The sequence below is a fragment of the Scyliorhinus canicula genome, chromosome 2 (assembly GCF_902713615.1).
Source record: "Scyliorhinus canicula chromosome 2, sScyCan1.1, whole genome shotgun sequence".
Classification (NCBI taxonomy): domain Eukaryota; kingdom Metazoa; phylum Chordata; class Chondrichthyes; order Carcharhiniformes; family Scyliorhinidae; genus Scyliorhinus; species Scyliorhinus canicula.
The window spans coordinates 109,348,938-109,370,420 of record NC_052147.1 but is presented as its reverse complement, the minus strand read 5'-3'; the positions used below and the strand labels follow the sequence as shown (position 1 = coordinate 109,370,420).

General features: G+C 46.5%; 1 protein-coding gene across 3 annotated transcripts in view; it reads left to right on the top strand.

The window, feature by feature from the left end:
- Positions 1-5,981, top strand: part of LOC119957046 (cytochrome c oxidase assembly protein COX16 homolog, mitochondrial) — a 54,336-nt gene extending 48,355 nt beyond the window's left edge. For all 3 annotated transcript variants that reach the window (XM_038784659.1, XM_038784651.1, XM_038784670.1), the window contains 2 exons: positions 204-272; positions 5,114-5,981. In XM_038784659.1, the coding sequence (XP_038640587.1) occupies positions 204-272; positions 5,114-5,230 (186 nt within the window). In that variant the 3' untranslated portion in view covers positions 5,231-5,981. The remainder of the gene's footprint in view (positions 1-203; positions 273-5,113) is intronic.
- The last annotated feature ends 15,502 nt before the right edge of the window (positions 5,982-21,483 follow it).

Sequence of the window (21,483 nt, the reverse complement as noted above, 5' to 3'; positions counted from 1 at the left end):
GATGTTCTGGATTATTGCACAGTTTAAATGTAGTATGCTAATTATTTTGAGAAATGCCATGAAAGTTTTAAGTGGTTCTAAATTTGACCAAAATAAAAATTGTAGCCTGATTAAGTTTCAACAGATTATGATTGTAGTTCTTTTTAGCTTCCTTGTGAGTTTATTATTTGAAGTTAAATCATTTGTCTTTCCCCACTTTTCAGATTGATCCGGCCCTTCAAGCTCAATTGAACAAGAATAAAAATAAGACTACAATAGACTCAGAGTATCAGGTAGAGTATAAAACTTGTGCAGCATTGAACAACAGATGGCAAAATGATTAATATTCATAATCATAGCTTGAGGCTGTTTCACCGTGATCCTAAATTTTTTATTCCCTTTCGTTCAACATTTCTGGATGCATCACAATGCACAATGTTCGTTAGGTCGGATCATTTGATGGCACCTCAGATCTTTCCCTGCCCTCCATGATGCCACAAGTAGGCTTACATTAACACTGCAATGAAGTTATTGTGAAAAGTCCTAGTCGCCACATTCCGACACCTGTTCGGGTGCACAGAGGGAAAATTCAGAATATCCAGTTCACCTAACAGCACCTCTTTCGGGACTTGTGGGAGGAAACCGGAGCACCCGAACGAAACGCACGCAGACACAGGGAGAACGTGCAGACTCCACAGACAGTGACCCAAGCCGGGAATCGAACCTTGGACCCTGGAGCTGTGAAGCAACAATGCTATCCACTGTGCTACTGTGCCGCCCACTAAAGATTATGGTCCTCATTATATCCGTCCAGCAAATGTTGCTCCATCCACCTTCACTTTTCTTTTCTGTCTAATTCACTTAGCTTGGGTAGCTAAGATTGCTGTGTCATAATAGAAATTAACAAAGTTTCTTCAAAGAAAGTGGGGGGATGGTGGCATAATGGCAATGAAAAGGAGTCAGAGTTTTACAACACAAAGAGGCCCTTTGGTCCATCATGTTTGTGCCAGCCATCGAACACCGATCTATTCTAATCCCATTTTCCAGCACTTGGCCCATAGCCATGTATGCTATAGCGTTTCAAGTGCTCCTTAAATGTTGAGAGTGTTCCCGCCTCCGCCACACTTTCGGAAAGTGAGTTCCAGATTTCCACCATCCTCCGGGTAAAAAGGGTTTCCCTCTAAATCTCTTGCCCCTTACTTCAAATCTATGCCCTTGGTTAGTGACACCCTCTACTTAGGGAAAATGTTCCTCCTTAACTGCCCTATCTAGCCCCCTCATAATTTTGTACACCTCACCTCTTCAGCCTTCTCTGCTCGAAGGAAAACAACCCGAGCCTAGCCAGCCTCTCTTCGTAGCTGAAACGCTGTTGCCCAGGCACTATCCTGGTGAATCTCCTCTGCATCCTTTCTAGTGCAATCACATCCTCCCTTGAGTGGTGACCAGAACCGCACACAGTACTGTGATCTAATGAGCATTTTATACAGCTCCATCATAACCTCCCTTCTCTTGTATTATTCAGTTAGTGGGCTAGTAATCCAGAGGCCCAGGCTAATGCTTTGGGACACAGGTTCAAATCTCACCATGGCAGCTGGTGGAATTTAAATTCAATTCCTAAAATCTGGAATTCAAAAGCTAGAAACGGTGAATAATAATAATAATCGCTTATCCGTGAACCTTTATCGATTGTTGTAAAAACCAATCTGGTTAACTAACGTCCTCCAGGGAAGAAAATTTGCCATCCAGGCCTCATCTGGCTTACATGTGACTCCAGACCCACAGCAATGTGGTTGACTCTTAATTGCCCTCTGAAATGGCCTGGCAAACCAATCGGTTCAAGGGCAATTAGGGATGGGCAACTAATATGGGCCTTGTCATTAACGCCCACATCCCATGAGCAAATAAAGAAACTGTTATCCAGAGAGCTGATGAACAATATAGGTTAGAAGTTTCTACGTTCAGCCTTTAGCTGGTCAATGAATTTTCTGGAGCAAGGCACCGTGCAGCATACCTTGCTGATCAATTCATTAACAGGGTCCTTATGCTGTTAAGTACCAGCTGTATCTTTCTGCTATTAATTAAATTCATAATTAGTGTTCAAGCTGAGCAACTCCCTGAAACTTCTGGGAAGCTTAAGGGCAAGTAACCTGTTTGCAAAGCCATTGGAGTGATGGAAATTGCGAATGCTTTGTGGCAATTCACAACCTACTGGACAAATCTTCCTCACCAGACATTGTAGGTATATTTGCATGCTCACCATTGTTTTTCCACCAATAGCTTTAGTGCCCTTGTGTTGGTGAGTAAAAAAAATCTTGACCATTATTTGGGGAGTCCTATCGAGGACCATAAACTGCTCTAACCTTTTGAGAGAGAGCTGGCTGGTGGTGATTTAACCTGAGGGTCACCACACTTCAGGTGAGGGTCAAGGTTGAGAAGGTGGTCCTTCATGGATAACCTCAGCCGGTACTGGAACTGAACGGGAATGCTGTTGGCATTGCTCTGCATCACAAACCAGCCACCGAGCCAGCTGAGCCAACCAACCCCCATACATATACCTGAACAACGGATATTGAGCGGATGCCATAGGGCATGATGATGTCTCCTATACTCTGCTAGCATAAGTTAAGCTTTACAAATAAATAGCAACTTGCTGAGCTGGATAAAAGGAGAATGTACAGAAGAATAAGTCTAAATGTTAGATACAGAGGGATAAGAAGAGACTCATGGGGAGCATAATGGCCGGAATAGACTATTGACTGAATGGCCTTTTGCTTTGCGATAAATTCTGTGTATTTAAGTTAGGTGCTGGAGGACGAATGAACCGGTGAGAAGGCTTGCCATTATTCAAACTGAATATGAGACCCGGCAGGCTTAAGCAGCAGAGTTTCCCTTATTGGGAAATGATTTGAACTCCATATGGGGTAAAGAGAAACTACTTGTTTGGATTTATTTGCTGTTTAGTTTGGTGAGCTTTAAGCTTTAAGATGACTGAGGAAAACATTCAAGGAGCTGCTGCCCTAGAATGAGCAAAGCCCTCGAGTGAGTATATTATAAACGAGATCTGGTCTTGCCTATCTGTGGAATCATAAAATGGTGAAGCAAAGATTAGAATACCACAGCATTATGATGGACCTTTTTATTTCCCGACTTAGTGCTGTCACTGTTGGTCATTCACATAAGATGGTGGATATTCTTATCACACAAGGGCAATGCTGATGCCACTCTACACCCACACATTTGCACTTTCCAGCAGGAATTGCTGAATCTCAGTCAGGAACAAGAACCTTATCCAATTCCTCAGCTTTGAGCTGGTTAATTCAGCACACATCAGGAATCACCCTGCGATCTTCCTCGTTTGGATGGCTCAGATTCCTAACTAGCTGGCACACTTAACCAGTGAATCACCTAGGAACCATTCATTGGCTTTAATCATAATTGTTTTCCTTCCTTTTCCTGTTTTGCAGTATCCCATGTCTCCATGTTAAATTTTATTCCTCCCTTTCTATCAGTGTCATTGTTCAGAGCAGTTTGCTCCATCAAGTCTTATTACTTTCCCCAAACTGTTATAATAGTCTTTGCGGAGACAGGCTGGCAGGAAAGAGAAATACTCACCGAAGGACTTAGGCTGTTATGATTGACTGAAGTTAGCACAATGATTAATGCTGGACCACCACGAGCTATTGGATCGATTACAGTGACCTTTCTATCAGCATTGTCCCATGAGAAGGATTTGTGCCATCCGTTGGAAATTCTCATTCTGCTGAATTATTTCTGAGCTGTGACACGGGAGTAAACTCTTGTAGTAATTTCAATATTTACTTTTGCAGGTAAAACAAAAATTCTCTGACTTGCAACTGGATTAATTTTTAAATACGACATCAAATTATAAAATGTATCGATCTTGGCGTGGATCTTGTGCTAAAGATATATACCTGGATTAGTATAAAATGAAGTCCCTATGATAGTCTTCACGTCTTTAAAATAAGTTCCAAGTTGAGGATAATGAAACAGCTGCTGCTGAGTTATTTATGATCTAGGCTTCACTGGCAAGGTGCATCATAATTTCTTTGCTTTATTAAAACTTAATTACAAATATTTATTCAGCAGAGAAACAAATGTACAACATGCACGAGGGAAGTGCTGCCGAAGTGGATGTTTTGAATAAGTGACGTCCCACTTTTAAACAACCTAGCTCTTTGCTGAGGGCTACGCTCGCAGGCAAGTGCCTTCCTCAAGGGCTCTTTCACAAGCTCCATATATTGCTCCACTGGAGCAAGCTAACCTCAGGGATTTCCCAAGCAGTGTGTCTGGAACTAAGTTTGCCCTGAACTACAGCTGTGTGATTGTGGCCTTGTGCAAAGGAAGGGAGGAGGGAGAGAGGATAGAAACTCCTATTTGCTCTTTAACAGCCTGTTATAGGGTGAGAAGAGCAAATCCTATCTTAAATTAATATCTGAAATATTTTCCATTTGAAGGAATAGGTGCAAATCAGAAAAAGAGAAAAGGGATGACGTGGGGAGGGAGGAGAAAGTTTATTTATTTGTGTAAAGTGATTAATTCTCCTCAGAAATCTTCCTTTCTTCTTGTTCGTGGTGACAGGAGCACTGTTTTTTCCCCTCTTTTCTCTTGCATTCCAGTGCAGGAAAACAAGGGGATGCTATTGCATCAGGTATCCATTGCATTTATATTAAGCATTGATTGCACGTATGAGAGCTCAGGAGGAAAGGCACATAACTCCTGATAGACTTCCCTTATTTTCTCTCAATGAAGAGCAAGGAAAAAGAGAAGTGTTGAATCCTAGCACAGCCACATCTTGTATTATGAGCTGGAGAAAAACATGGGAGAGCAGGGTTTGCAGGGCAGAGGAAGCATTGTTATCAAGGATACCATTGGAACTAGAAAGGGGACAATCGGCGTTGTGCTGTCTTTGGAGGGGATGTGACATCTTTCACATTTGAAAAAATGCTTTATGTTGTCCTTCAATCCATTGGCAATTCAATCTATTGCCATTTCTGCTGTCCCCATAGATATTCCAGTCTATATGCTTTCCCTTCACTTTGGGCTGGAAGGTGATACATTGGACCAGTTTGTATGCAACACTGAAAATGTACAATTCTTTTCTTTTTAAAAACAGAAACTACAGAAACAGAATTTAGATGAGTGGGTCAACATCCGAGGACCACGTCCCTGGGAAGATTCTAGAGCTCACCAAGAGGAGCAGCGGAAGAATCTAAATGCAGGCAATACCTAGTATTCATGTGAAGCAGTGATATTTATATAGTTACATCTGGCAGTGGATATGTGGCTGAGGCGAACTGAAGGTGCGAGCTGTTGGGTTTTTCTGATATTTGTAATAAAATAATCTGTGCGTATTGTTGCAATGATTGAATGACTATTGAATTTTTATTGAAATGTAATTTAAAAAGCAGATTGGAGGCGACGTGAGGATCTGTAGATTATATTGTAAATCTGTTCCAAAATTATCAGTTTGATTTTTGTTTTGTTAATAAAATCGTCCTGGAAGCTTCCATCGAATGTCCAATGCAAAGTAAATTTTGAATTATTGCTGTGGGAAATTGCAACCAAACGCATTGTCTCTATTTATTTATCTGGTTAGTATTAGCACACTGCTCTCAAGCAGGAGCCTTCCTCTGTTTCCTGGCAACCAGTTGCAGTATCTCTACATTAACATGGACCTGGATCTGTGCAAGATGCAGCTTGTCAAGAACCTGTTGGTGTCGACTTTCATTATCGAGACCCGGAACTAAGCACCATGTCTGTTTCCTGCATTCCTATAATTGCCTCTTTAATAGCACACTCCTAAATATTTTCCCCGAGTACAATTGTGGCAAATTTTCTCTGTGTGAATAGAACCCTAACTGGAACAGTTTGATAAAACTGGAGAAAATCTGTCTTTTTGTTTTTTTTGAGGTGTCCTGCTTCAGTTTATCGCCAGGAGAAGAAAAGACTGTAACCTTGACTCTCAATTAAAGATTGGACAGATTTCCCATCTCATTTTGCCTTTCACTTTCAATATTCAAATTAGCCTTGGCTGAAGCATGTGAACATAGACTTTGCATTGTTTCAAGAAGAAATTATAACTTTGAGCACATTTAATGCCTCTAATCTTCTTCTAGCCAAATAATTGCAGGTACGTGAGTCATTTGCTTCATGTATATCGTCATCCAGCACATTAGAATTTCTTAAAATGCAAAAGCACAGTTTAAATTATTTTTGTTAAAAAGTAGCTGGATGCAGTTAACTCCTGATTAGCGTTCAGTTTGTGCAGTAGCACTGTTTAGCACCTTGCTGTGCCGAGAGTGATGACACTGGCACAATGGTTAGCACTGCTGCCTCACGGCACCAGGGACCCGGGTTCGATTCCGACCTTGGGTGACTATGTGGCGTCTGCATGTTCTTGCTGTGTCTGCGTGGGTTTCCTCTGGTTGCTCCGGTTTCCTCCCACAGTCCAAAGATGTGCGGGTTAGCTGGCCATGCCAAATTGCCCCTTTATGTCACTGGAATATTAATCTGGAGCCCAACCTATTGCCCTCAGGGCATCGGTTCAAATCTCACCAAATTTGGAATTGAAAACTAGCCTTAGTAATGGTTCTACTATCAATAAAACCTATATCTAGTTCATCAATGTCTTTTTAGAGAATGAAATTTGCTATCCTTAGCTGATCTGGCTTACATGTACATCTAGACCCACAGCAATGTCATTGACTCTTAACTGGCCTCTCAAAATGGCCTAGCAAGCCAGTCACACGTCTCAACAGTAAAGGAATAAATCCGGATAGACAGCTGAGTCTGAAGCACCAGAATTGATAAAAGCGCACTTGTGGACCCTGCAACGTCATCCTGACTAGCATCTTGTGCTAAAACTAGGAGAGCTTGCCCATAGGGGAGGAAGTCGGCTAGTGGTATTGTCGCTGGACTAATAACCTTGAGACCCAGGTTCGAATCCCACCACGGCAGATGGTGAAATTTGAATTCAATAAAAATCTGGAATTAAAAGTCTAATGATGACGATTAAATCATGATCGATCGTTGTAAAAACCCTTCTAGTTCATTAATGGCCTTATCCGGTCTGGACTACATGTGACGCCAGACCCACATAAATGTGGCTGACACTTAAATGCCCTCAGGGATGTGCAATAAATGCTGGCGCAATGACGCCCACATCCCATTGTCAAATTTTTTTTAAAGCTCAGGTTTAAATAATTTTGAAGATTGTAATTCTAGGTCTGTTGAAAAGGTGAATGTCCTCTGTGATATGTTCTTGGATTCCGCATCGCCATTAGCAAGCTTTGTGCCTCCTTCAACCCCGTGTGTACCTTGCCTGACATCCTGATGATGGACGGCTGGACCCTGTGCTTGAAATGGAGAAATTTTATTTAAGACTGAGATTAGGCAAAATCTTATTTTTGAGGATCGTGAGTCTGTGGAACACTTTTCCCCAGAGAGTGGTAGAGGCAAGGTCATTTAATATTTTTAAGGCAAGAGATAGATAAATTCTTGACTAACAAGGAAATCAAAGGCTATCAGGTCATACGCCAAATAGTGGCACTGAGGCCACGTCAGCCATGATCTTATTGAATGGTGCAGCAGGCTCAATAGGCCGAATGGGCTACTCCTAATTTCTACGTTTGTATGTAATCAGTATTACAGCGACAGGAAAGTTCCATGTGTCCTTTGTGTCTTGTCTCTTTAGAAAACAGGTTGAATACACACTGTCCCATAGAATCCTTACAGTGCAGAATGCAATGTCAATGGCCAAAGCTCAGCCTTATATCTAATGGACTGTTTATTTGCATAAAACAGGAAAATGTATTAGATATGAAAGTGAATCAGATACTTTACTGAAATATATTAGATATGACAGTAAATCAGATACTTTGCTCCTCTGTGCATGCAATAATGTGCCACTCACTTTCTATACTTTAGCTTTAAACAGAAACTGACTTTAAACACTGAATTCACACAGGCTAACTTCTCTGCTGGGTTGACACAAGAACAATTATTTTGCAACTGAAACATTACAGAATAACTGTAATCTGAGTTTAATCAGAGTTGTTAAGCAAATGCTTTCGAATTCTATTCAACAAAAAATTGTATTTCCCTTATCAACATTACACATGTAGTCAATCCTTTGTGATGCACTATGTTTGTCATGCATTGAGACAATGTATGACTTGGGTTTAAGGTGCAATTCAAATTTAGCAAATAACACAAATGTGGATGCATAGTGAACTGAGAGGATAGTGAAAGACTTCAACAACAGCAATTTTTATTTATGTAGCACCTTTTAACATAAAGCATCCAAAGCACTTCATAAGTGTATTCTTAAACAACATATGACAGTGAGCCGCATGAGCGAACGTAGGCAGGTTGATGGAATGAGTAGACATCTGGCAGATAAAATTTAATTCTGAGTAAAGTGATATGTTTTGGTAGGATGAATGAGGCAAGACAATATACAATAATGTACACAATTTGACAGGTACAGGACAAGAGAGGACGGGGAGGGTGTATGTGCACAAACCGTTGAATGTGGTAGGGTTAGCTGAAAAAGTGGTTAAAAAGTCATATGGGGTTATGGGTTTTATAAATTGAGCCATGAAGCAAAGATGTCATGTTAAACCTTTATAAAACACTGCATTAAAAAAGTGCTTCAGTCTCTGATGGAGTATTGTGTCCAATTCTGGGCAACGCACTTGGAAAAGATGTGAAGGCTGTAAAGAGGATGCAGAAAAGATTGGCGAGAATGGTTCCAGGAATGATGGACTTCAGTTCCGTGGCTAGATGGGAAAAGCTGCGGCTGTTCTTGGAGAAGAGAAAATTGAGAGGAAATTTGATAAAGCTAATCAAAATCATGAGGGGTCTGGATGGAATATATGAGGAGAAATAATTTCCTTGGGGGAAGGATCATGAACCAGAAGGGACAGATTTAAAGTGATTGGCAAACTGCAATAAGAGGAAAGACGTTTCAATGTGGAATGCAATGACTGCAGTTGGTTCAGGCCGATTCCGTCCTGGCTTTTCAAAGGAAAATAAAATATTGGGCTATGGGGAAAGGCTGAGGGTGTGAGACTGGTGAAATTGCTCTCACAGAGAACTGGCACAGTTCAACCAGCTCAATGGCCTCCTGTGCTGTAACCATTCTTTGATTCTGTGTGAAATGTCTGGTCCTGCATCCGTATTAACAGCTTTAACTCCTTATTGTATTTCCGTGACACTGCATACATGGTGGGGTCCACTTGACTGTGACTGCAGGGTTTAACCTTGTCATTTCAGCCATAATAAATCCCAATCAATACAAACAATACATTTATTTTTATTTGACACAGTCGAATGTCACCTCTGTTGAATAATTGTACTTTCAGATTGGTATCCTGGAATTTTTTATCTGCATTTACTGGCAAATTGGGAAAAAAATCCAGAGTTCTCTTTTGGACTCTATTATGAAATGAAGTAATCATGAGAGATTTTATACTCTAATGGGAGAAATAGACTTGATGGGACAACTGGCTTTTTCTTATAATGCAGTTTTCTTCACCATGTATCTTCTTTTTGGCCAAGTGTGTTCGAAGAGTTAAGGGGCTCCGTATTTTAATGTGGTTTCTGCGAATGAGTCAGTGTATAATTTTTCTTGAAACTATTTATGTGGAACTGCAGGTACTGGACCCTTTATCCACCATCCCAAAATCTATTAGGACCCAAAAGTCAGCAATTTGACATTGGTGCACAAGCCCTTTCATCCTTTGGCTCTCTTCATTCTGTGACATTTTGTAATCTTGGTTTCAGGCAAGGCTGTACTGTATCTCTTCCTTCAGCTGCCCACTTCTTAAGAAGCATAACTGAAAGCTGATCTTATGAAAGAGGTTTTGGGGTGTTATTTCTGTTGCAATTGGTGATGCTGCAAAAATACTGGGAGAATGCAACCTGACTTCTTCCCATCGCTAGTCAAATTTCCCAACGACTGCTGGGGAGCCGGAACAGGAGCCTTCAGGTTAGTGGCAGGTATCCAAGTCAGGCCGTTATGGGGCTAATTAATTGTGCAGTGATTTGAATGCCGTAAGACATGCATGGGTGGCAGAGTGGTTAGCACTGTTGCCTCACAGCACCAGGGACCTGGATTCGATTCCAGCCTTGGGTGACTGGAGTTTGCACGTTCTCCCCTTATCTGCGTGGATTTCCTCTGGGTGCTCTGGTTTCCTCCCACAGTCTAAATATCTGCAGGATAGATGGATTGACCATGATCAATGTGGCGGGGATTTGGCAGAGGAATGGACCTAGGTAGAGTGCTCTTTTGGAGAACTGGTGCATATTTGATGAGCCAAATGGCCTCCTGCACTGTAAATTCTATTATTCTATGATGTATGCAAAAGGTTAATGGTTACATTAATAACACAATGATGTCACTGATGGTGTAAGCATGACATCAGGGTCAGATGGCCAAGAGATCAGGACACAGCACTATCTGTGTCCAGAGATCAATGCTGCCCTTATTACGATGTCCTGGATGTGAATATTGGTACCAGATTCAAAATCCCGTATCCGGGAAGCTCGGGACTGGACGAATGCTGGATTTGGGAATTTTATGGATTTTGGGTACTTACAATAATTAAGATACTTATAAGATGTAAAATAAAGTAGCAAATGACAGCGTCTTCTCACCTATTACAATGATGCATCGCTGAAGTTCCACGTTTCCCATAGCATCCCTACAGTGCAGAAGGAGGCCATTCGGCTCATCGAGTCTGCACTGGCCGTTGGAAAGAGCACCCTACCCAAGCCCACATGATCACTCAATCCCAGTAACCCCACCTAACCTTTTTGGGCACTAAGGGCAATTTAGCATAGCCAATCCACCTAACCTGCACATCTTTGGACTGTGGGAGGAAACCGGAGCAACTGATGGAAATCCATGCAGACACGGGGAGAACGTGCAGACTCCGCACAGACAGTGACCCAAGCCGGGAATCAAACCCGGGACCCTGGAGCTGTGAAGCAACTGTGCTAACCACCGTGCTACTCATGTGAGTAAAGCCTGGCAGAACTGGAGAATAAAGTGTGGGACTCGCAAAATAGTTTTAAAATTATGAACTGGAGAACGGAAATAAACATTCATAGTATCTCCAAAAAATAAATTCTCAGACTATTTGCCGACTTCCTTATTAAAATCCTGGGTTAGATCCTTACATCTACACATTTAATCCCGTCTACTGAGTACTTAACTTTTTTTTATACGGTTTGTTCAGAAACAATGCATGATGCAAGGATAATTATGATTCATTACTCTCGCTGGTCACAGGTAGTCTTGATTCAATCTTTATTGTGAGGTTGGCCACAGGGGCCACAATTGTGTCCAAAAGAAATGTAGAATGATGTCATGCACATTCTAATGCAACACCAATTCTTGGGAGCTGTTCATATCGAAATTGTGTCATGGTTCTAAATATAGAAATGCAATATAAAATCCTGAGTTGACAAGTCAGTTAGTTACCCTTCACGCTGCTTTTCTTTGCTACAAATATTCCTGCAGTGGTTTTACAGTCCATTGGCATGCTCGGTTTCGATATAAGTGCTCTTTACGACAATGTGATGTGGAAATGTGGTCATTTGAAATGCAATTAATTTATGAATCCAGCATTCTGATTGGACAGATTTGATTGAGAACTCCTTGGTAGGACTGAGGGTAATCAAAACAGCAACACACTGACTCCTTTGTACATACAAACATTCGACATAGGAGCAGAAATAGGCCGTGCAGCCCCTCAAGCCTGCTCCGCCATTCAACAAGATCATTGCTAATCTGTTTGCATTGAGCTCCACATTCCCCATTTACCCCCATAACCTTTGATTCCCTTTCCATCAAGATACTACCTATGGAAATCTGAAATAGAAACAGAAAATGCTGGACAAACTCAATAGGTCTGGCAGCATCTGTGGAGAGAAACAGAGTTAACGTTTCAAGTCTAAATGTTAACCAAGAAACTATCTGTCTCTGCCTTAAAAATATTCAGTGTATCATAGAATCCCTACAGTTCAGAAGGATGCCATTCGGCCAATCGAATCTGCACCGAAGCTCCAAAAGAGTACTCTACCTAGTAGCACTCCCCCACCCTTTTCCCATAACCCCACCTAACCTTTGGACACGAAGGGGCAATTTAGCGTGGCTAATCCACTTCACCTGTATACCGCAGGACAAAAATGGAGCGACGACCATCTACACCCAGTAAGGTTAAACAGTATCTACATTATTTCAAAAATGGCTGATGCTATTATTCACAACATTATTGAAATGTTCACATGAAGTAGGAAGTCTCGCTGATGTCAGGCCATCTCGTTGGTGGACTACAACACGGAGCAGTAGACCTCAGGAATTCTGCAAACCTCGTGACAGCACTGGATGAGTTTATCCCAGCAATGACTGCTTCCCTTATACAAGGGAGCAAATAAGGAGTAAGCAAATTACATTGCCTCCATGTATCTCTTAGCCTGGCTCAGTGTGAACAGTGCTTCTATCTGAACTGGGCCTGTTTTAATCCGCGTGAAGGATATTGTTCATTTCTCATATGGCAAATAGTTGACTCAATTCTGGTAATGTGGCTTTTCTTTCATAATTCCAAAGAGTGAGAGTTCATAGTACAACAGAAATTTGATCCGGAATGTGTAAAAATATTCTGCGGAATTACACAATAACCTATTGCCTGCAAGTACAAAGTCCTATTTAAATAAAAATAGAAAGTGTTGGAAAAACTCAGCAGGTCAGGCAGAAAAGCCCCGAAGAACGGTCATATTGGACTGAAATGTTAATTTTATTTCTCTCTCCACAGACACCACCAGACCAGCTGAGTTTATCTTGTACTTTCTGTTTTTATTTCAGGTTTCCAGCATCCACAGTGTTTTGTTTTTTTCTACTATAATATCTTGTACATCTTTGATAAGTGGAAGCAAAATCTATGTTTACGTCAGGATATTTAGCCAACTTTAAGATCAATTGCAAAGAACTGTGGTGACTTCTAAAGGTTCAGTATGATGGGCAGCACAATGGCACAGTGGTTACCACTGCTGCTCACAGTGCCAGGGATCCAGGTTCAATTCCGGCCTTGGGTGACTGCGGAGTTTGCACGTTCTCCCTGATGTCTGTGTGAGTTTCCTCCGGGTGTTCCGCTTTCCTCCCACAGACCAAAGAGGTTGGGTGTGCTGGATGTGCCAAAATTGTTCGTTCGTGTCCAAAGGTTAGATAGAGTTATGGGAATGGAGTGGGGGTGTGGGCTTAGGTAGAGTGCTCTTTCAGAGGGTTGGTGCAGACTTGATGGACCGAATGGCCTCCTCCTGCACTGTAGGGATTGTATGAGTGATAATGAATCCCATAGTACAAGTGCTTACCAAAGCCTTTTCTGAAACAACATGCAACTCCACATTGCCATTTATTAAAAAACTCAGTTATGAGTGGAGCTGATTGTTGCTTTTTCCTGGGCCAGTAATACGGATTCTGCAAATTACTTTGGTGATCCAGTTTAAGGGAGGAAGTAAGCAGGGAATGGGCAGCACAGTAGCATAGTGAGTAGCACTGTTGCTTCACAGCTCCAGTGTCCCAGGACCGATTCCCGGCTTGGGTCACTGGCTGTGTGGAGTCTGTACGTTCTCCGTGTCTGCATGGGTTTCCTCCGGGTGCTCCGGTTTCCTCCCACAATTCCCAAAAGACGTGCTATCAGATTAATTGATATTCTGAATTTTCCCTCTGTGTACCAAAACAGGTGCCTGAATGTGGCGACTAGGGGCTTTTCACAGTAACTTCATTGCCGTGTTGATGTAAGCCTACTTGTGATAATAAAGATTATTATTATTAAAAATCAACTGGGATTCTGAATCTTCATTGCTAGGTAGTGATCACATGCTTAAATGTACACATAAAAGTCTCGTGCGAAGAGACTTCCGGTTGCGGCTATGACCAGCTAAGTCGCACGTTTGGCTGCTCCTGCTACAAAGGTGTTTTCGGGCCGATTGGAGGGCCCCAACGGCGCTGTAAGGACAAATCCCGGTGGGGGAAGGCTCCCTGAAGAGAACTAGACCAACTTTATGGTCGGTACCCGGAGTGGGGTGGTAAAGAAAGCAACAGCAGCTCCCAAAAAAAAGCGGGGGAAGAAGACCAAAATGGCGGCCGGTGGCGCACCCGAGGAATGGAGGAAATGGGCGGAGGAGCAGCAGGCCGCTCTCCTGCGCTTCTTTACGGAGCTGAAAATGGAGCTCTTGGAGTCAATGAATGCGACGACCACCAGGCTGATGGGAGCCCAGGCGACCCAAGAGGCGTCGATTCGGGAGCTGCAGCAGGAGATGACTGCGAGGGAGGAGGAGGCCACGGTCCTCGTGGGAAAGGTAGAGGTGCACGAGGCACTCCACCTGAAATGGCAGAGCCGTTTTGAGGAGCTGGATACCCGAATGAGGCGGAAGAACCTGAGGATCTTGGGCCTGGCAGAAGGCCTGGAGGGGTCAGACCTCCCGGGATATGTAGCAGAAATGCTGAGCTCCCTGATGGGGGCAGGGGCCGTCCCTTCGCCCCTGGAGCTGGAAGAGGCCTACAGGGTCATGGCTAGGAAGCCAAGAGCAAATGAGCCCCCGAGGGCGGTGCTGGTGCGGTTCCAGCGACTCAGCAACCGTGAGAGAGTGCTGGAGTGGGCCAAGAGGGAAAGGAGCAGCAAGTGGGAGAATTCGACGGTGAGGGTCTACCAGGACTGGAGTGCGGAGGTGGCAAAGCGGCGGGCCCGGTACAACCGGACGAAGGCGGTGCTACATGTAAAACGGATCAGGTTCGGAATGCTGCAGCCAGCGCGCTTGTGGGTCACCTACAGGAACCAACACCACTATTTTGAGTCCCCAGAGGAGGCGTGGGCCTTTGTACAGGAAGAGAAACTGGACTCGAATTAGACCCAGGGGATACTTGGCGGCCGTAGCCGCTCGGGTACTTTCAGCTGAATTCTTTGTTTGGATTTTGAACTCTTGCTGCTGTGGTTTTTCTTCTGATGTTTTTTCCCCCCTTTGCCAACTTCCCTTAGTTATTGTTATTGTGGTTATTCATGGTTATTTATGGTTATTTATGGTGTTTGGTAGAGGGCGACTGTTAAGTACATTGTTATTTGTTATCTATCTGTTATTTATAATGTTAAGTTGGGGAGGCGGGACGGGGGGGAGAGCAGATCGGGGATATGGGCTCCTAGGGGGGGTTCTTTACAGGCATGGACGGGGACGGGGGTGGAACTGAAGATGGCGGGGTGGGGTGTGGCAGGGCGAAAGCGCGGGCTTTCCTCTGTTTTCCCGTGTGCGGGGCAGAAGAGGGGTTAGGGGAGGAGTGCGGGGCGTGGCTAGCAATGGCGACCTTTCCCGCGCTGGAGCGGGGCCAGGGAGGAGTGGCAAGGGGGGGGAGGCCCCCCCCCCGAGCCGGGGGGAGTCGGAGTGTGGCAGGAGCAGCCGGGTCAGCGTGAACCAGCTGACTTACGGGAGTACGATGGAGGGTACATCGCGGCTAGGAGGGGTCCTAGCCTGGGGGGGGGGGGGGGGGGGGGGGGAGGGGGGTTAGGGAGGGACACCGGGTTGCTGCTGAAAAGACCAGAAACGGGAAGTGGAGGACTGGAGAGGTGGGGGGAGGGGGACATCGCCATGGGGAGCGGGTCAGAAGGGGAGGGTCGACCCGGGGCGAGCAGGGAACAGGACATGGCTAATCGGCAGGGGAAGGGGGCGGGTCGTCCCGCGACCCGGCTGATCACTTGGAACGTGAGGGGGCTGAATGGGCCGGTCAAGAGATCAAGGGTATTCTCACACCTGAAGGGACTGAAGGCTGATGTAGCAATGTTACAGGAGACCCATTTGAAGGTAGTGGACCAGGTTCGCCTGAGAAGGGGGTGGGTGGGACAGGTGTTCCACTCTGGATTGGACGCAAAGAACCGGGGGGTGGCGATTCTGGTGGGAAAGAGGGTGTCGTTCGTGGCGGAGGAGGTGGTGGCGGATAAGGAGGGTAGGTATGTGATGGTGAAGGGTAAGCTGCAGGGGGAGAAAGTGGTGATGGTCAACGTATATGCCCCGAACTGGGATGACGCGGGTTTTATGAGGCGCCTATTGGGCCTCATTCCGGGACTGGAGGCAGGGGGCTTGATCATGGGGGGGGACTTTAACACAGTGCTGGACCCCGGGCTAGACAGATCGGGCTCAAGGACCAATAGGAGGCCGGCAGCGGCAGAAGTGCTGAGGGGGTACATGGAGCAGATGGGAGGAGTAGACCCATGGAGGTTTGGTAGGCCGAGGGCGAGGGAGTATTCCTTTTTCTCCCACGTCCATAGAGTGTACTCCAGAATCGATTTCTTCGTGTTGAGCAGGGGGCTGATCCCGAGGGTACGGGAAGCTGAGTACTCGGCCATTGCGATCTCTGATCATGCACCACATTGGGTGGATGTGGAAATGGGGGAGGCGCGGGACCAGCGCCCGCTGTGGCGGCTGGATGTGGGGCTGTTAGCGGACGACGAGGTGTGTAAAAGGGTCCGGAAGAGCATTGAGAGCTATCTGGACTTGAATGACACGGGTGAGGTGCAGGTGGGGATGGTCTGGGAGGCCCTGAAGGCAGTGATCAGGGGAGAGCTGATCTCCATAAGGGCGCACAGAGAAAGAAAGGAGAGGCAGGAGAGGGAGAGGCTGGTGGGGGAGCTATTGGAAGTGGATAGGAGATATGCGGAGGCACCAGAGGAGGGGCTGCTGGGAGAACGGCGCAGCCTGCAGGTCAAGTTCGACCTGCTGACCACCAGGAAGGCAGAGACGCAGTGGAGAAGGGCACAGGGCGCGGTCTATGAGTATGGGGAAAAGGCGAGCAGGATGCTGGCACACCAGCTTCGCAAACGAGATGCGGCTAGGGAGATTGGGGGAGTGAAGGAGAGGGGCGGGAAGGTAGTGCAGAAGGGGCAAGAAGTGAATGGGGTCTTCAGGGATTTTTACAAGGAGTTGTATCGGTCTGAGCCGCCGACAAGGAGAGGGGGAATGGAGGACTTCCTAAACAAATTGAGGTTCCCAAGGGTCCAGGAGGGGCTGGTAGAAGGGCTGGGGGCGCCAATAGGCTAGAGGAGCTAGTCAAGGGAATAGGTCAGATGCAAGCGGGGAAGGCGCCGGGGCCAGATGGGTTCCCGGTGGAATTCTACAAGAAAAATGTGGACTTGGTGGGACCGGTACTGGTACGAGCCTTTAATGAGGCGCGAGAGGGGGGGGTTCTGCCCCCGACAATGTCGCAGGCTCTGATCTCCCTGATATTGAAGCGGGATAAAGACCCCGTGCAGTGCGGGTCCTACAGGCCTATCTCGCTTCTGAACGTGGATGCCAAGTTGCTGGCAAAGATCCTGGCAGCTAGAATAGAGGATTGTGTGCCAGGGGTAATCCATGAGGACCAGACAGGGTTCGTGAAGGGGCGGCAGCTCAACACGAACGTGCGGAGATTGCTGAATGTAATTATGATGCCGGCAGTGGAGGGGGAGGCTGAGATAGTGGTAGCGCTGGACGCGGAGAAGGCATTCGATAGGGTGGAGTGGGAATACCTGTGGGAGACGTTGGATCGGTTTGGGTTTGGGGAAGGGTTTATTAAGTGGGTGAAGTTGCTCTACTCGGCCCCGACGGCGAGTGTAGTGACAAACGGGAGGAGGTCGGAGTATTTCGGGCTCCACCGAGGGACCAGGCAGGGATGTCCCCTATCCCCCCTACTTTTCGCACTGGCGATTGAACCGTTGGCGATGGCACTGAGGGGTTCAGGGGGGTGGAGAGGACTGACTAGGGGAGGGGAGGAACATCGAGTATCGCTGTATGCGGATGATCTACTGCTGTACGTGGCAGACCCAGAAGGGGGAATGCCGGAGATAATGGAACTATTAGCAGAGTTTGGGGACTTTTCGGGGTACAAACTAAATTTGGGCAAAAGCGAGGTTTTTGTGATACACCCGGGGGATCAGGGAGAGGGTATTGGGAGACTCCCCTTCAAGCGAACAGGAAAGAGCTTTAGGTACTTAGGGGTGCAGGTGGCAAGGAACTGGGGGACCCTCCACAAGTTGAACTTTTCCAGGCTGGTGGAACAGATGGAGGAGGAATTTAAGAGGTGGGACATGGTACCATTGTCGCTGGCGGGGAGGGTGCAGTCAATCAAAATGACGGTCCTCCCAAGGTTCTTGTTTTTATTTCAGTGCTTGCCCATCTTCCTCCCTAGGGCCTTCTTCAAAAAGGTGACGAGTAGCATCATGAGCTACGTGTGGGCGCATGGCACCCCAAGGGTGAGAAGGGTCTTTTTGGAGCGGAGTAGGGACAGTGGAGGGCTGGCACTACCCAATCTCTCGGGGTATTACTGGGCGGCAAATGTGTCAATGGTGCGCAAGTGGATGATGGAAGGGGAGGGGGCAGCTTGGAAACGAATGGAGAGGGCGTCCTGTGGCAACACAAGCCTGGGGGCCCTAGTAACGGCACCATGGCCGCTCCCCCCCACGAGGTACACCACGAGCCCGGTGGTGGCGGCCACCCTCAAGATATGGGGGCAGTGGAGGCGACACAGGGGGGAAATGGGAGGTCTGTTGGCGGCGCCAATAAGAGGGAACCATAGATTCATCCCGGGGAACATCGACGGGGGATTTCAGAGCTGGTACAGGGTGGGCATACGGCAGCTGAAGGACCTGTTTATAGAGGGGAGGTTTGCGAGCCTGGGAGGGCTGGAGGAGAAGTTTGAGCTCCCCCCGGGAAACATGTTCAGATATTTACAAGTGAAGGCATTTGCTAGGCGGCAGGTGGAGGGGTTCCCCCTGCTCCCCAGTAAGGGGGCGAGTGATAGGGTGCTCTCGGGGGTCTGGGTCGGAGGGGGGAAGATATCAGACATCTACAAGATAATGCAGGAGGCGGAAGAAGCATCAGGGGAGGAGCTGAAAGCCAAGTGGGAAGGGGAGCTGGGAGAGCAGATAGAAGACGGGACGTGGGCGGATGCACTGGAGAAGGTCAATTCTTCCTCCTCGTGTGCGAGGCTGAGCCTCATTCAATTTAAGGTGCTGCATAGAGCCCACATGACGGGGACAAGGATGAGCCGGTTCTTTGGGGGTGAGGACAGGTGTGTCAGATGTCTGGGAAGCCCAGCGAACCATGTGCATATGTTCTGGGCATGTCCGGTGCTGGAAGGGTTCTGGAAGGGGGTGGCAAGGACGGTGTCGAAGGTGGTGGGGTCCAGGGTCAAACCAGGATGGGGGCTTGCGATCTTTGGGGTCGGGGTAGAACCGGGGGTTCAGGAGGCCAGGGAGGCCGGAATACTGGCCTTTGCGTCCCTAGTGGCTCGACGAAGGATATTAATTCAATGGAAGGACGCGAGGCCTCCAAGCGTTGAAACTTGGATTAACGATATGGCTAGCTATATTCAGCTAGAAAGGATCAAATTTGCCCTGAGAGGGTCGGTACAGGGATTCTCCAGGCGGTGGCAACCTTTCCTTAACTTTTTAGATCAGAGATAGGCGTACGGGGTTGTGGCAGCAGCAACCCGGGGGGGGGGGGGGGGAGGGGAAGGGGGGGCAGCAATGGTCGTGGGGGGACATGCACGACTGTAACGCGGGCAAGTCTGCTCGCTGCTCATGTCTGAAACGGTAGGCTGCCTTGTTTGTTAAGTTGTTGCTTGGGGGGGGGGGGGGGAGGACTGGTGCGCGCGAGAGGGCGGGCGAGGGAGGGATATTTGCCTAGAGGGATTGTGTTGTAAATAATTTAAAAATTAGTAGGGGTAAATGTCTGTATGGAAAAACTCTTTCAATAAAAATTATTTAAAAAAAAAAAAAGTCTCGTGCGAAAGGAATCGATCTGGCGATACACTCAGTGATTAAATAGTTTGATGCTCCTTGCTGTGAAAGCACCTGGGTGGGGTACCAGAGAACTGCTGTACCCTAGCACATCAGTAGCTTCATAGGCTAGAAAATAATCAAATGCGCTGTCTACTTTGGCCCACAGTTGGCTTCCAAGAATTATCACTTGCGGTGATAACACGGCAATCGCTAACCCTTCAATTGTTTTGACTAAACATTTATGAATGTTTTTGAATTGATACATACTCCCAGTACATATACTATAACCCAAAAACGACATTAAGGTACTCCATGCAATATTAAAAATAATATAATCCTTTATCCTATTAAACGTGAAATCTAATTTCACGATTTTAATTTAAGTACTGCATTAAAACTGAGGTGGAAGTTGAAAGCAAGAACGGGTTTTTTAACTCAAGCCGATAGATTATGCTTCATGGTGTTGTTCCTATTGTTGTTCCATATTAGAGTATACATCATTGTATGTTAGTGTGTGTGCTCTCGCATTAAAATGTAATTTCCTTTAACCATCTTTTGCAGATAGTCAGTTAGAGACCCAGAAAAGAGCATGACTGAGTGGCTGCCTATTTTAAGTAAATCAAGAGAGATGGCGCTAACAACAGCAACTGCACCAGTACTCCCTTAAACTGAGATATTCTACTGGAAGTAAACTTAAAATCTGATTAAACTAACATCCACAAACGGTAAATCATATTGAGCCATAACGTCTGAGTCCACAGCGTAGCATTAAGGATGCGCCAGGGAACCTACGTAAAGCTTTACCCAGCCAGAAGCACTAACTTCCTTTGGGCAACAGCACTGGGCTGGGAACTATCTGACAAAGGCAGTTTGAATCGCTAACTTCGGATGGTTCTCCCAGTTTTATCCTGATAGTTACTCAGAGGGAAAAAAAGCACTTCTAACTCTAGAGTAACTATTCAAAAAAACACAGACCCAGCATCGCACAGGACACCCTCTACATACATGACCCCCCCAGAGGACCCACCGTACCACCTCCCTCATACGCCCACCACCCTCCCTACCCAGCCTGACTCCCCATGCCCCCTTCACCTGGTCCGTCCCAACCCCCACACCCCCCTCCAGTCCAACCCGATCCCTTCCACTCTTTTCCAGTCCGACTCTCCCCTCCTCTGGTCTAGCTCAATCTACCCCACTCCCCTTTGGTCTAAGCCAACCTCCCCCACCCCCAGTCCAATCTGGACACCCACTCCCCCCCTGGTCTAACCCAACCTCCCCTCCCCCAGTCCAATCCAATCACCCACTCCCCTCCAGTCCAAACCAACCTCCCCCTCCCCCAGTCCGATCCGATCACCCACTCTTCTCTGGTCCAACCCGTTTCCCCCCCACTCCCTTCTGGTCCGACCTGATTCCCCAATCTGGTCTGACCTGAACCACCCCCACTTCCGGTCCAACTTACCTTTGAAACCTACTATCTTGCTTTTAATTGTCCCTTTAAACACCTCCTTTACAGCAGCTACTGCCATAAAAGGGAGAAATTCCTTTCTTCCCTGCGCCCCAATTATTCCACGGTGCTGCTGCTAGGGGCACGCTTCACGTCTCGTGTCTCACCCAGCTTCAGTAAGGAAGGTTGAGTGAGACAATGGTCTGGATGCTCCGATTTGGAGGCTAT